Source organism: Ursus arctos, unplaced genomic scaffold (genome assembly GCF_023065955.2).
Source record: "Ursus arctos isolate Adak ecotype North America unplaced genomic scaffold, UrsArc2.0 scaffold_23, whole genome shotgun sequence".
Classification (NCBI taxonomy): Eukaryota; Metazoa; Chordata; class Mammalia; order Carnivora; family Ursidae; genus Ursus; species Ursus arctos.
In genome coordinates, this window is record NW_026622908.1 from 32009561 (window position 1) to 32023300 (window position 13740).

The 13740-nt window shown below is 57.1% G+C and overlaps 1 protein-coding gene across 6 annotated transcripts; it reads right to left on the reverse strand.

Moving 5' to 3' along the window:
- Positions 1 to 441: 441 nt before the first annotated feature.
- Positions 442 to 8214, reverse strand: PACSIN3 (protein kinase C and casein kinase substrate in neurons 3). Of its 6 annotated transcripts, none has more exons than XM_026511980.4 (11): positions 8116 to 8214; positions 5115 to 5186; positions 4769 to 4858; positions 4459 to 4615; positions 3480 to 3715; positions 3223 to 3378; positions 2466 to 2641; positions 2211 to 2331; positions 1915 to 2051; positions 1376 to 1497; positions 442 to 980 (listed from the first exon to the last, which is right to left on the reverse strand). In XM_026511980.4, exons 3-11 carry the CDS (start codon positions 4820 to 4822, stop codon positions 865 to 867), a joined length of 1275 nt encoding a protein of 424 aa, XP_026367765.1. In that variant the 5' UTR covers positions 4823 to 4858; positions 5115 to 5186; positions 8116 to 8214; the 3' UTR covers positions 442 to 864. The 6 variants fall into 6 exon arrangements, with proteins under 6 accessions (XP_026367765.1, XP_026367766.1, XP_026367764.1 ...); XM_026511981.4 differs by lacking the exon at positions 8116 to 8214 and adding an exon at positions 7441 to 7681; XM_026511979.4 differs by lacking the exon at positions 8116 to 8214 and adding an exon at positions 7138 to 7399.
- Between the last annotated feature and the right edge of the window lie 5526 nt (positions 8215 to 13740).

Genomic DNA, 13740 nt, shown 5'->3' on the forward strand with positions numbered 1-13740 from the left:
GGACCCAAACCTCGCGCGAGCGCCGCCCGGACTCCCCGCCACCCCCGGCAGGTGGCGCGACCTCCCAGAAGGCCAGGGCTGCGAGGCCCGGGGCAGGTGGCCGGGGGCCTCAGCTGGGGCCAGTTCCCGAGGGATGAGTAATGATGAACAGTTCTACCAAGCACTCCTGGTCCCACCGGCATGAACAGGAAGACAAACCGGCTGGGCTCCCGTCCATCCCAGAACTCAGTACCCAGCCTCCAACCTCGGCGGGCTCACACCAAGCCCAATCTTGAGTACCTCCCACCCCAGATTAAGATCCCCAGAGCAGATACCAAGCTGGCAAACCTTTGCCCATAACACACTCTAGGCCCACAGACCTCCCCACTCGGTGCCTCCCTCCAGATGCCCTCTGCAGCCTGGTGAGGGTGGATTATCAGAAAAGATGCACTCACGCCTGACAGTGCTTTTTTTTCTTCCAAGTTTAATACACACCAGAACAAACCACAAGAGAGTGCTGCTAGCCCAGAACTACACTCACCCCAAGACCACCCCAGGAACCTCAAAACACTGAGACCAGGAACTGGGTCCGCAGCTCCTGGGGAGACCCACCCATTCCTGGAGAGGCCCTGGCACCCTTGAGCCCTTCTGTCACTTCCTGACCTCCCCATCTTCCCCTCAGCCTAGCCTCAGTTGACCCTGCCCTACCAGTCCCTTCCTAGATGCAGGCCTCTCCCCTCCCTGGATCCCAGGACTTCCTCCCTCCTCAGTGGACAGAAGGGCAGCAGGGGCACCATGGTCCAGGGCCCTCGGGTCCGGCTGTCCATGAGAAGCTGGGCTCTGATGCAGGGTGGAGAAACGCTGCAGAAGGGCTGTCACGGGAGGTCAGGCCCCCACACATTCCACGTAATTGGCAGGGTACAGACCAATGCGGCCACTCTGCAGCTGGCCCTGGCACCAGCCCTGCTCATCCTCCTCGCTCATCTTCAGCAGCTCCTCCCCTGGGGGAAAGGGGATTCGTCACTGCCCATTGCCCTCTCCCAGCCCTGATCCTGCAACTGGGTCAAGGACTGAGGAGGAGGGGGTTAGTAGGAGAACCCAGCTAGGAGAAGAGACATGCCTCAGGCAAAGAGAGGTCACAGTCAGCAAGCCACCCCACCCCCAGACCCTGAATGCATCAAGCAGGCCCCAGCTGGTGACTCTGAGAGGGAGGGGAGGGCTCAGAGCAGACACTCCGACTCCTGGGGGCTGGACCCAGAGCAGCCTTTAAGATCAGACAACTGGCCCTTGGGAAATAGGCATCAGGCTTCCCTTTTCCACACCCCTGCTCAGGCTGTAAAGGAGGGGAGGGGGTAGCTGAAGCCTGGAAAGGAACAGGAAAGGGGTCCCTGGGTACCTGCTCGGAAGCTCAGCTCATCAGCTTCCTGGCCGGCATAGTCATAGAGCGCCCGCACCCGCACCCCAGGGGCAGCCTTCCGGGGATTGTCCTCATCGGACCACTCCTCATCATGCCCACCACTAGAGAGGGGAGACAGAAGGCAGCGGGCTCAGGGCATGAGGACCACCTTGAGCAAGAGAGCCTAGGACCCAGGGCCAAGGGCTCGCCCTCTGGAAGAACCCTGGGAAAGGCAGGTGGGAAAGAACTGAAAGATCCTAGTCTGACCTCTGCCACGCATGCCCGTGAGCTTGGCATGCTTCCCGCCACCCAGGGCTGACGTGAGCAGTAGATGAGCGCGAATGTGGGAACCGCCTGGCAAAGCTAAACCACCATGAACACTGGCATCATGACAACTACTAAGTAGGTCCTAAGGTTCCTGGCACCAAGTTTCAACCCACTTCAGGTGTAAGGGGAATGAAGGGAAGGAGACAGAGGGAAAGAGGGCAGGGTGGGGGGCAGAGCTCTTTCCTTCCCACAGCCAGGTTTCTGGCTCTCACCCTGGGGACCCCGGGGACTGGGGTGGGGGTGCAGCGCCATCTCTTGTGGGCACGATGCTGGTCAGAGTAACCTCATCAGGGCTCCGGCCACCCTTCTCCTTCCTGCTAATTGTCCTCTGTGTATCCAAGGACCACTCCTGTGGGGACAGTGCTTAGGGTCAGGCTGGGCTGCAGGCTGTGGTGGCAGCCAGAGCCATTCAGACCTTCACCTATTCCATCCCAAGCCCTAGCCTCCCTCCTGAGGTCCAGGCTGAGCCCACCGCACCTCCCAGCGCCAGCCGGCCCAGAACACTGACCTCGAACTGCGGCCAGTTCATGGCCATGCCGGGCCCGTGGGTACTGCGCCACCAGTGCAGATCCTCTTCATCGCTGGCCGCCTCGATGCTCTGATGCAGGTCTCGGTGCAGTTCATGGAACCTGTGGCCCAAGGCACAACCTCAACCTGGGGAACCCTGGGCCCCAGTCGCCCCCCCCAAAGTCATTCCGCCTGGCCAGAGATGGAGCAGACCCAGCATTACCCCCGACCTCCACGCCCGCCTCACAGGCCGTACCTCTCACTGCTGGAGAGGTCGAGGTGCTGGTGTAAGGTCAGCAGCATCTCCTTGAAGAAGCGCAAGCGCTGGCGCTCCGCGGCCTGACAGGTCTCAAAGGCCTGCTCCATGTCTTCCATGTAGCGCGGGGTGTAGCGGTGCAGCTCGGCCAGCGTCTGCTCGTAGTGGGTTTTCATCTGGGTGGGCGAGGAGGGGCCCGGTGAGGACCAGACCTTCACCCACTTAGGACACCGCTAGTATTTGCGCAGCACAGCTACGGACGAGACCCTGGGCCAGGCCCCAGCCGCAATCAGGCCGCAGACCAGCTCCTGCCCACCAAAAGCCCAGGAGCCAAACAGGGGAGGGGACACTTGGGCACAGAGTCACAGAGGCTGGTGAGTGAAGATGGAGCGTGAAATGAGGTCCACCTCGAGGGAGCGGGTGGGAGAAATCAGAAAAGACTTCATGGAGGAGGTAGAAAATGAGAAGCAGCTATGCAGAGCTGGAGGACAGGGTGCTCTGGTAGAGCAGGCAACGTGAGAGCTTGTCCTGGCCGGGGTTGGCAGGGAGACACAGCGGAGGGAAAGGAGCTGGAAGGTCTCCTCAACTGCTAAGATCCTCCCCAAGTCTGAAACTGAACCATTTCTTCCCCTGGGTAAAGCATCAGCTTTTCTCTGGCTTCTCTTTTAAACGATGATCTAGAGAGCGGGTGTCCCATGAGGATGAGAGCGTTACGAGTGCTGGGCCTGGGAGAGGCGTTCCCACCACCACCCAGTACCTTCTCGGCCTCCTTGGCGCAACGTTCCACCCGCTCCTGCAGTTTGCGCAGCTGCTCCTGGGAGACGGTGCTGTCGGCCTTTGCATGGCTCTCCCGAGTCTGGGCTGTCTTCTCCTCCTTCCGTGCTGCATGGTAGCTCTTCTTGGAAGCCTCCACCTGGCACGCACGGTGACCAATGTGGACCCTGCAACGCCAAGCCCCAGCCCGCTCCAGCCCCGGGGCAGATTCCGGAAGGGACCCATCCCTCCCAGGCTCACCTCCTTCAGCCTCTTGAGCCAGGGCTTCTGGGCCTTACGGAAGCCGTCCTCGGCAGCCCGGCTCTCGCGGAAGCCACCCAGCACAGGCCGGTGGAAGGCCCCCCGCTGCCAGGAGCGCACCCGCTCACTGTCCTGCCCCTGCAGCTTCTCCCGCACCTCCAGGTGCAGCGCGCTCAGCCTCTCGGCTGCCGTGAAGAAGGCGTGCCAGGCCTTTTCCAGCGTGCCGTACTGGGGGCCTGCGGGGAGGGATGGGCTGGGACCAGGCCAGGGACATGGCCAGAAATGAGCCCACCCACCCCCCACCCCAGGGTGCTGCCCTGGGTGCCAGGCCCGCAGCAGGGGATGCAAAGATGAACCACAAAGATGTCAGCAGCTACTTATGGATATACGAGATTTCACTGAATCCTTATCCACCACCATGAAAACAGTGTCACGATCAACATTCAACAGGCGAAAAACAGCAGTCCAGAAAAGGGAAGCTAATTACCCAAAGCATTATAGCTACAAGTTAATTGCCCAAAACACTACAGCTGAGACTCAAACCCAAATCTGTGGCATCACCCACTACACTCTATGCTTCAGAGGGAAGAACGAGCTTGTTAGGATGGAAAGATCCCCAGCTCCTGAGTCAAAAGGCCTAGGTTCAAGTTTCAGCTTTCTAGCTGTGTGACTTCAGACAAGTCACCTAGCCTCTCTGAACTTCCGGACTCTCCTCTAGAAAATGGGTAGAACAGGACCCTCTCCATCATAGCGCTGTTAGAAACATCAAAATAACTCATGACCATACTTTGCAAACTCTTAACAGCTAGGTTATTCTTAACAACTGTAAGAATAACCAGGAAGCTCTTCCCTCTTCAAAGGGAAGGCATACACGGAATCCTCAAACTTCCCGTAAGAGGTACAAAAAAGAAGCTGCCTCCCCTGATCTCCCCACCCTCAACAGCCCTCTGCTCCCGGCGAGGCCCAAGCGCTGGCTCACCCTTTTCCACGGTGCCCCGCCACTTGCGGGCCCAATCAGCCAGCTGCTGGGCATAGGCCTTCTCGATGCGGGCACGCTCCTGGAAGCAGCTGACCAGGTCCCCGCATAGCCGATGCCCATCCTCCACCCGCTGCACGGTCCGCCTATAGTTACCAGCCTGGGGCGGACAGGAGAAAGGCGGTGTCACCGGGGAGAAGACCCCTCCAGGGCTAGGGCTGACAGCTAGGCTCCTCTCCTGGACAGGTGGCTGGGCCCGGGGGGGTGGGGGGCATTTCAGTGCCACCCCCAAACCTAGGACCCAGCTGCTCACCTCCCAGAAACTGCCCTCCAGGGCCTCCCCTCCAGCGTCTTCCTCTGGAGCCATGGTGTCCCTGCAGCACGGAATGGTGGCGGATGGGGGCTGTGGAGGGCAGAGAGGTAAGAAGGGAAGCCAGATACACACTTTTGGGGAGAGGAAAAGATCCTCTCCTATCCCTGGACTTTGTCCCCACTGCTATCCCCACCATCCAAGGAACTGTCAGAGCTAGGACTCCACAGGTGGGAGTCTGGAAGGCACCGGGAGGGGCTGGGATAGGGGAAAGGATGGCCACTTCAGAGCTTCTCCTTGGGCCCTGAGTCTGCCCATCCCCTCCCTGACCCAGCCTCATTCCACCTACCTGGGCCCTAGAGATCACTTCAGGGACCTGATGTCCAACTCTCAAAGCTGCCGCTGTGGTTCTGCCTTGAGGCTGACAAAAGCAAGGCGGGGGTGAGGGCGGGGACCTAGAGCGTCTAGGGCGGTGCCCGGCCCCCCGATATAGCAACTGCTGTCAGAAGCGCCGGATTCCAGCCAGGAGAATGCCAGGCGGGTCACAGGATCCAGCTGGGGATTAGGTGGCGGGCGGGGGTGGGTGGTGGGCAGAGGGCCCCGCTGCCCCCCTTCCACACTACAGATGAGAGGGGAGGATACCTGCCCACGCCGGGCCCTGTTGCCTTTCCCCGAACAACAAGACCACCCTTTACCAGACCAGGCAGAGTCGGAGGATACCCGGCCACACTCCAGTGACTCCCTTTGCCCACAAGAACAGACTGGGAGCCAGGAGGCCTGAGTCCGATCTTGGCCAAGAAGCTGAACAAGTGTATTTTACTGCCCTCCCCTAAGGAAGCCTCGGCTCCCTGGTAAGGCGGCGCCTCCTGGTCTTCTGTGCCAGGGCTGGTCTCAGACTCACACCAGGCAATGAGCAAGAAGCGCGAGGGGCCTGACAGTCGCAAGGGACATTCATCCTGTTCCACAGCATCCAGTGAGGTCCCACAAGCCTCCCTGGGTAATGAGTAACTCAGCCCCGCCCTCAAAGAGCCCAGAGTCTGGGCAGCATGGGGGAGTCAGACAGGCCATCAGCCAATTTTAAGAGTGTGCTCCAGAACCGTAGAGGAGGGCAAGGCAGATTCCAACCCCAGAGCCACCACCCCAGAGGCTAGAGGACACAGTGGCACGCGGCCACTCCCCTCCTGCCTCTTGGCGGCAGCTCAGCTGTCCCTAGCACTAACTCAAGCCCCTAGAAGGAAACCGCTTCCTCCTCTGAGCAAGCCCAAGGGACACCGCCGAGCCCAGGAGGACAGAGTACATGCCCGCTGCCCCCAAAGCAGGGCTCTATCACACTGCTCCCCTCCAAACCGACAAGCCACTATCCATCCTTCAAAACTCAAACTGAGGCATCTTCTCCAGAGTCTCCCGGACTCCATTCACACAGCCCCTTGTGAGCCCTCCATCAGGCTATATATTATATATTCCAATGGATCGTCACTAACAGGAGAGGATCTGTCCCCAGTCTTTGACAGAGAGGGTCCAATTTGTATTTCTTCGGGCACTGGAGTTGGTAGCTGAATGAAGAAACAAATGACACCCACCTAAGGACCAGGAAACCTGCTGGCTGTGGCAGCTGTGAGAAAGCTTGTCTAGGTGGGATCCAGCCCTGAGCTAGAGAGAGAGCTGTGGCGTGCAGCGGAAGGGCCTGGGTACAGAGCAGGAGAGGGACAGAACGGCTGGCCCCCAGGCTCCTCAGCACTTCCCCTTGCTGCCCCTTGAGTCTGCCCCATTTACCCAGAAAGGACTTGCCAACCAGATGGAGAGAAACAGGACTGCAGCTGTAAATCACAGGGCCTTCGGAGCTGTCCCAGTCAGGCATCCAGGGGCCTGGGCCCCCTGCCTGCTCCAGCCTCCAGGCTCTGGCTCTGGCTCCCGGGAGAGCTGCCCCCCACCCGTTCCCTTTCTCTGGCCCCAGAACAGAGCAAGCTGTGTGTGCAAGGCTGGCACTGCTCCCTCCGGCCTCCCAGAGCAAACACAAGCCCGAGTCCCAGGCACAGCCAGGACCCACAGCCCTGGCTGGATCGAGCTATGGGGGTGGGGCCTGCATGCCATGAGAAGCACCCTATGCCTCCTGACTTCAGCAGAGACCCAGTTCTGGTCCCCAGAACACACTCTGCCACAGGCAAGAGCCCGGAAGGCAGATAATTAATGCTGGGAAGCCCAGGTAGCCCAGTACCTACTGGGCCTGCAGAAGTCTGCGGGGGCTTGGCAGGGTCTCCTCAGAGCTGCCTGGGCCAAAGCAGAAAGTCCTGAGACGCAGGGAAGAACCCACTCTCCCTACCTAAGGCAAGTAGGTACCCCTCCACCCCCACTCCGCGCAGACCAGCCCCCACCTTCCCAGAAGCTGGGGGCATGCCCCTGGGAGGGAGCACTGCCATCCTGCCCTGCCCGTCCTCCTGAGTCACAGGCTGCGCCCAGGGGCTTCTGCCAGCGGCCCCTCCCGGCCGTCCGGCAGCCCTAGGATGTGGAGGTACAGTTGCGGGCGGCCCATTGGTCCAGAGAGAGGTGCCTAGGCTAGAGTGGTTGGAACCAGCAGCCAGAGCCGGCCCAGAGGGTGGGGGAAGGGGTGGCGCAGGGAAGGGGAGGAGGCAGGGCGAGGGAGGGGCATAACAAAGGGGCACTTTTGGAAACCCGACCTGCCGCCTGAGGTGCCTGCTCCCTGATGACGCACTCCAAACCCGGAGCCTCCACACCAAACCTCGGAGCCCAGTGGCTGCCCGTCTCTGGCCGCAACCCTTATGGACGGCGCCCTTCGACCGGCCCTCCTGCCGGTCCGGAGCTGCACAACTCGGAGCCGGTGGAGCCCACGCGGAGCGGCCGGGCCAGGCCCAGCCATGGAGGCTCTAGGACTTTTTGGACAAACTTGTTGAACTTGGTCTCGGCGGGGGTGGGGCCAGCCGCTCACCGCTGAGGGGAGGGGGCGCACCCTGCCTGGGCCAACCCGGCCGTGGACTCCAGAAGGTGACCCGGGGCAGCGGCCCAGAAATTAGGGCTCTTTGCAAAGAGCGAGGGGTGCCCGGGGCGTTTGGGGGCCTTTGAGGAGCCCTATGAGATGGTGTGGCCCTCCAGCCCCGACGCCCCCTTCTCCTCCTCGGGCCTGGAAATCGCGGGGTGCGTGGCTCAGCGGATGAGACACCCCCTCGGCTCGGCTCGGCGGCAGCTCTTCCCGTCCTCGCGCTGAGTGGGGTAGCCGGGGGCGCCCAGGGCGGGAGTCGGTCCCATTGCAAACTTCAGGAGCGGGAGAAGAGAGCGGGATCGACTCGCGGCTCCCGCTGCCGCCTCCCCGCGGTTCGCGTCCCGGCAGCACTCACCGCGTTCTTCCTGGGCGTCTCGGCGGGTGGGGGTCCGGCCACGCTCCGGCCGGAGTCCTGCCGCTCCCGGGCCGGGGCCGCCGCCTCCCGGAGCGCGCCCGGCCCTCCCCCGGGAAGCCCGGCCCCCGGCCCCGCCCTCTCCTCGCCGCAGCGGCCCCAACCCCACCCGCCAGAGGCTGAGGCGCAGGGGCTGCAGACATCTCCGCGACCCGCGGCTCCCGGAGCGCGGGCCGTGGGGTATCGGCTCCAACAGGAGAAGCGCCAGGGCCCGCTCCCCAGGGTGGCGCCGCGCCGCAAAAGGGAGTCGGATTACGGCTTTGCCGCTCCGGCCTTTGCAGAGCCTGGGAGACCGGTGGAAGCGGGAAGGGATTGGGCCTGCCTGGATACCCCTTGGAGGGAGGCCTTGGCCGGGGTGGGGGTGGGGGGTGGGGGCTACGCTGCCTTAACATTTTTTTGCCAAGCACATCTTTTTATAAGTTAGTTCCGGCGAGGCTCACATCCACCCCCTTTTAAGCATTAGGATTCCCATTGTACAGATGCGGAAACTGAGGCCCAGAGACCTTAGGCAGCTTGCAAAAGATCTGTAGTCGGGCAAGACCCGGATTCCAAAGCCGTGCCCTTTCCATGCACAGCCCTTTCTGCCAATCTCGAGGCGCATTCTGAGGACTGCGTGGGACACGCGGTGGGGGTGGGGCAAAAAGTCAGGAGCTCCTCCCCCTCAGTGTTCTTATTCCCAGATTTTGTACCACGATTCATTCTTAAATCCCTTCGTCCCTCCACCCGCTTTGTCATTCATCAGCTTTGGCAGATTTTTCCAGATCGCCACGCTGCCACCCCACCCTTAATAAATCCCTTCTCCCTCACCCTCTTTGCCCCCACCCTGGGATTTTTCGCAGTCTGCCTGTCTGTTATTTTTATCCACTGGAGCGGTCCAAGAATGTTCCGAGGCTGACCTAATCGCCACCTGCTTGGCCTCTCCGTCCCTCCCGATCCCTCCTGGGCCGGGAGACCCGACCACCGAGCCCTCGGCCTGGCAGGAGAGAAGGGGAGCGGGTTAGCAGGGTCTAACGCCCCCGGCGCTCGGAGGGTCCTGATGGCGCAAATTCGCAGGGAATTGGAGAGCCCCAGCGTGCTCCGAGGAGTGCGCCCCCAGGGGGACGGCGTGGCGCTCTGGGAAGCCAAGAGCCAAGCTGTTCTCTCCCCAGCACGTACTCTTCGTCCCCACTCCCCGCCCCACCACCACTCCCTGAGGAGTGTGAGTGCGTGTGCGCGGATTTTTAAATTGCAACTTTAAAAATAGCAAAAGTATGTTTCTGAATCCGAGAGGAATCGTTGATGCGGTCTTTATGCAGATAAATCCGCTCATACAATGGAAAAGGGCCCTGAGAGAATGAATGAGGGTAATTTCAGGTGATAGTATTGGCTGCTGAGGACTGGGCTGCTCCACAGTCCTAGTGGGAGGGTGAAACTGGACATCCAGGACGCACCGCGTTTGGCAAATCCTACCTGCGTAGTGGATCCTGGCCTTGGCTGCTCATAGGGTGTGTACCCAGCAGGATGTGGCTTCTGAAACCAGATTCAACGCCCAGTCTCTGTTGGGGCATGAAAAAGTCCCTTTTTTTCCATATTTCTGTTTCTACCTCTATGAAACATGACAGGTGACCCAGCTGACCTCCCAAATGGACCGTGTGCCCCAGCTAATTACTGATTGTAAAAGCTGTAAATGAGAGGAGCTGGGCTAATCTACAATGACAGCTATACTGTTCTGTATTATTTTAAATCAGTTAACATCCCACCTAGTGCCCGGGGGCCTTTAGGCACCTAGACAGAAAGTGTGAAAACACAAGAATGAAATTAATTGCAGGAACCGCCTATTAAAACCCCATTAAAAACAAAGGCTGCAAGCCAGACTGGCATCTGGGAAAGCCAGGCCAGAGAGAGATTCAGGAAACAGGGCTGTTCCTCAGATCACAAGGAGAAGGGGATATGGATTGGAAAGCATCTGGCTTCTCTTAGATTTCAATCTGGAGGTAGAAAGCAGAAATACTGCAGCTGATTTTAATTGCCCTTAAGGTACCATAGGGAAAAAAAAACTAAAACCCAGAGCATACGGAGCTGTTTCAAAGGTGAAAGGAGACAGAGCCGCCTTTGGAAAACTAACCCCCTGCTAGTGCTGTCCCCAGGGCTCAGATTTCTGCACTTTGCGGCCAGAGAGCCCCTACACACCCATACGGCTCCATCCGCACAATCCTGAACTCGAACAGGGTTCAAGATGAGATGCCCGAGGTCAGAGGCTGGATAGACAGAAACCGAGAGGCAGCCTGGCTCAGGGCACCAGCTGGCACATTGGTCCAAAGCCTAAGCCCACAGCACTCACAGACTTGCTCACCTTGAGTTTCTGGAATGTCCTAACCACTGTACCTTTATTTGTTTATTTATTCATTCGGTCAACCAGTCGAGAAATCATTTGAATTTTTGTTCTATGCTAAGCCCTCTGCTAGGTATTGAGAATACAAGATAAATAAGGCACAGTCTTAAGTGTAGGTTAATGATACAGTGTGGGTAGGAAGTACTTTGGGAAACAGAGCTGGAAGAGACCACCCTTCACCAGGGGATGACACGTGATTGGGCTTGATGAGCAGGAATTAGTCATGTGGAGAGGCATTGCAGGCCTGAGCACCAGGGTGTGCCAAGCCCCAGAGGTGTTAGCATATGACTTGGTGATCCAGCAATTTTGCTTTTTGGAACCTACCCTAGACAAACATGTGTAGAAGTGCAGAAAAGGGTACAAGGAGGCTTGCATGCGGTATTGTTTGCAGTAAGGGAAAACTGGAAGCAAACATCCATCAAGAGCCTGCTGGTTGGCCTGTCACCGAGGTTCATAGGTCAGACAGTGTCGAGAGGCCCCGGCCCAGGAACTCCCTCCAGGGACAGGGTGGTGGGGCCCAAGCCCTACCCCTCAGAGTGGCCCACCAATGTGGCCACTTAAAAAATCCTGTATATACACCAGAGATTTGGAAATAACGATAAACACCAAAGTGTAGGAAAGAAAAAAAAAAAAAAGATTGAATAACCTAGAGTTCATTCATACTATGGCTAACTCTGAAGCACAAGGTAGATAGACATGTGTTCTTTTTTTTTTTTTTTTTTTTTTTTTGTAGATTGATTTATTTATTTTAGAGCAGGGGGAGGGGCAGAGGCTGAGTGCAGAGCCCAAGTCAGGGCTCGATCTCATGACCCTGAGATCATGACCTGAGTCAAAACCAAGAGTGGGACACTTAACCAACTGCACCACCCAGGCGCCCCGAGATGTGTTCTTATATGAAGAGCTCCAAGACCCTGCCGAATGAAAAAGACAAAATGCAGAACACACAAAATCTTCAGAGACTAGATACCAAGCTCACTTTGGTGGCTATCTCTAGGGAGAGGTCTAGAATTGGTAAAAGAGATTTCTAGTGTTAGAAAATTAGCAATGAGCATGTACTTATATGCAAAGTGTATAATAAAGAGTTTTTAGGAAATCATGAGTGGGGGCACCTGGGTGGCTCAGTTGTGAAGTGTCTGCCTTCGGCTCAGGGCGTGATCCCAGAGTCCTGGGATCAAGCCCTGCATCAGGCTCCCTGCTCTGCTGGGAGCCTGCTTCTTCCTCTCCCACTGCCCCTGCTTGTGTTCCCTCTCTCGCTGGCTGTCTCTCTCTCTCTCTCTGTCAAATAAATAAATAAAATCTTAAAAAAAAAAAAAAGGAAATCATGAGTGGGTCTTATTGTCTAACACAGGGCTGTCCACATGGAATTTTCTGCAATGGTGGAAATGTTCTATAGCCGCACTGCCCAGTACAGTAACCACTAGTCACCTGTGGCTATTTCACACTTGTAGTTAGGAACTGAATTTTTAAGTTAATTTAATTTTAATTAAAATTTTAACAGCCACATGTGGCTCGTGGCAATTGTATTGGGCGGTTCCGATCTAGACTACCTAGAATATTGAGTTCAGGATGGGGTGGAGGCAGACGGAAGATGAAGCTGGAAATGAGTTGAGATGGAATAGTGAAGATTTGCGAGGTGGGCTGAGGAGTTCGGACTTTATCCTACAGGCAGTAGGAAGAGCCTGAGGGAGGGGCTAGAGGAGATTTCTCTGAAGAAGTCTGGCACGCAGCCCTGAGAAGACGCCGAGGAGAGCAGGCAGAGAGGGCTGCAGGCTGGCTGTCTTTTTGGAAGGCTGCTGTGTTACTCTTTGTGGCCTCTGGACATTGCCCCAGCATTCCTGACGGACAGCTGAGTAAAGTATTCTGGTTCAATGGCTATGTTTTTGTTAAGATCTCAGGCAACCCCAGGTAGAAAAACTGGTCAGAGTTCTTGAGAGGGGCTACCCTCAGTGGGGGAAGCTATTCTGGGCAGGAAGAACAGCAGATGGATGGCATTAGAGTCAAAAGGCATAGCAGGCTTCTCCAGGGTCAGGAATTTCCCCGGGGCAGATTCTTTGGAAGGTGCCCTGAGCTGCCAGGGCCCAGCCCAGGTATCAGCTCAGTAGGCGAAGGGTTCTGTTCAGGAAGCCTGCCCTGGTTCATTTGGGCCCTTCTCTAAAGTCCCCTGGGGGCCTCCTGATTGGCCAAAGAGGTTCCATTTATTTAGCTGACTTTCAAGGAACACCCATGATGCCAGACACCAGGCTGGGTGCTTGGTCCGCAATGTAAACAAAGCAGACACGCCCCTTGGCTTTGTGGGGTTTTCCACTCAAACCAAATAAAGGCCTGCATACGTAGTTACAAATCGTGGTAAGAGTTCTAAAGAAAAAAACATTTAAGATATAGTGCTATGAGAGAATAGGGGGAGCATAATTTCAATGAGGGGAGGGTCAGAGAAGATCTCTTTCAGGAAGTCTCAGCTTCTCTACCCCAAAACAGCCCAAGAGACCCCAAAGACAAATGGAAATAAGCTGGGTAAAGAGGGAACCTGGGAGAGAGCATTCCACATGAAAGGACTAACATGTGCAAAGGCCCAGAAATGGGAACTCGACCTCCTGGGAAAGAAGGTGGAGTGAGTAGGGCGTGGTGAAGGAGAGACTGAGAGGTCGAGGGTGAGGTCAGAGAGGCGGGCAGCACCCAAACACTGCAGGCTTTGTTTTATTCTGAGTGCAGAATTCAAGCAGAGGAGTGACCAAGTGTCTTTCTGGAGGTTGTGTGAGGGACGGATCAGAACAGGGCACCAGCAAACAGTAGGCTGGATGGCCCACGAGCGAAGAATGCTTTTCACATTTTTAAACGGTTGAAAGGAATCAGAAGAAGATTTGGTGATGTGTGAAGGTTTTAAGGACAAATATCAGTGTCCATAAAGTTTTATTGGAACACAGTAACACTCAACTTGTTTACGTATTATCTATGGCTATGGCTGTCTAACAGCAGAGTGGAGCGCTTGGGGTGGGGATCACAGGGCCAGAAAAGCCTAAAATGTTGGCTATCAAGCCCCTTACCCAAAAACCACGTGGCCCCTGTATTAGAGGGAGACAAAAAGAGGCAGACCATTTAGGAGGTCCCTTCAGTCATCCAGGCACCAGGGACAGGGGCTTATTCTAGGCTGGTCACGGTGCAGCTGCTCAGGACGGGGACTGAAGAAGTACCCGGGGGAA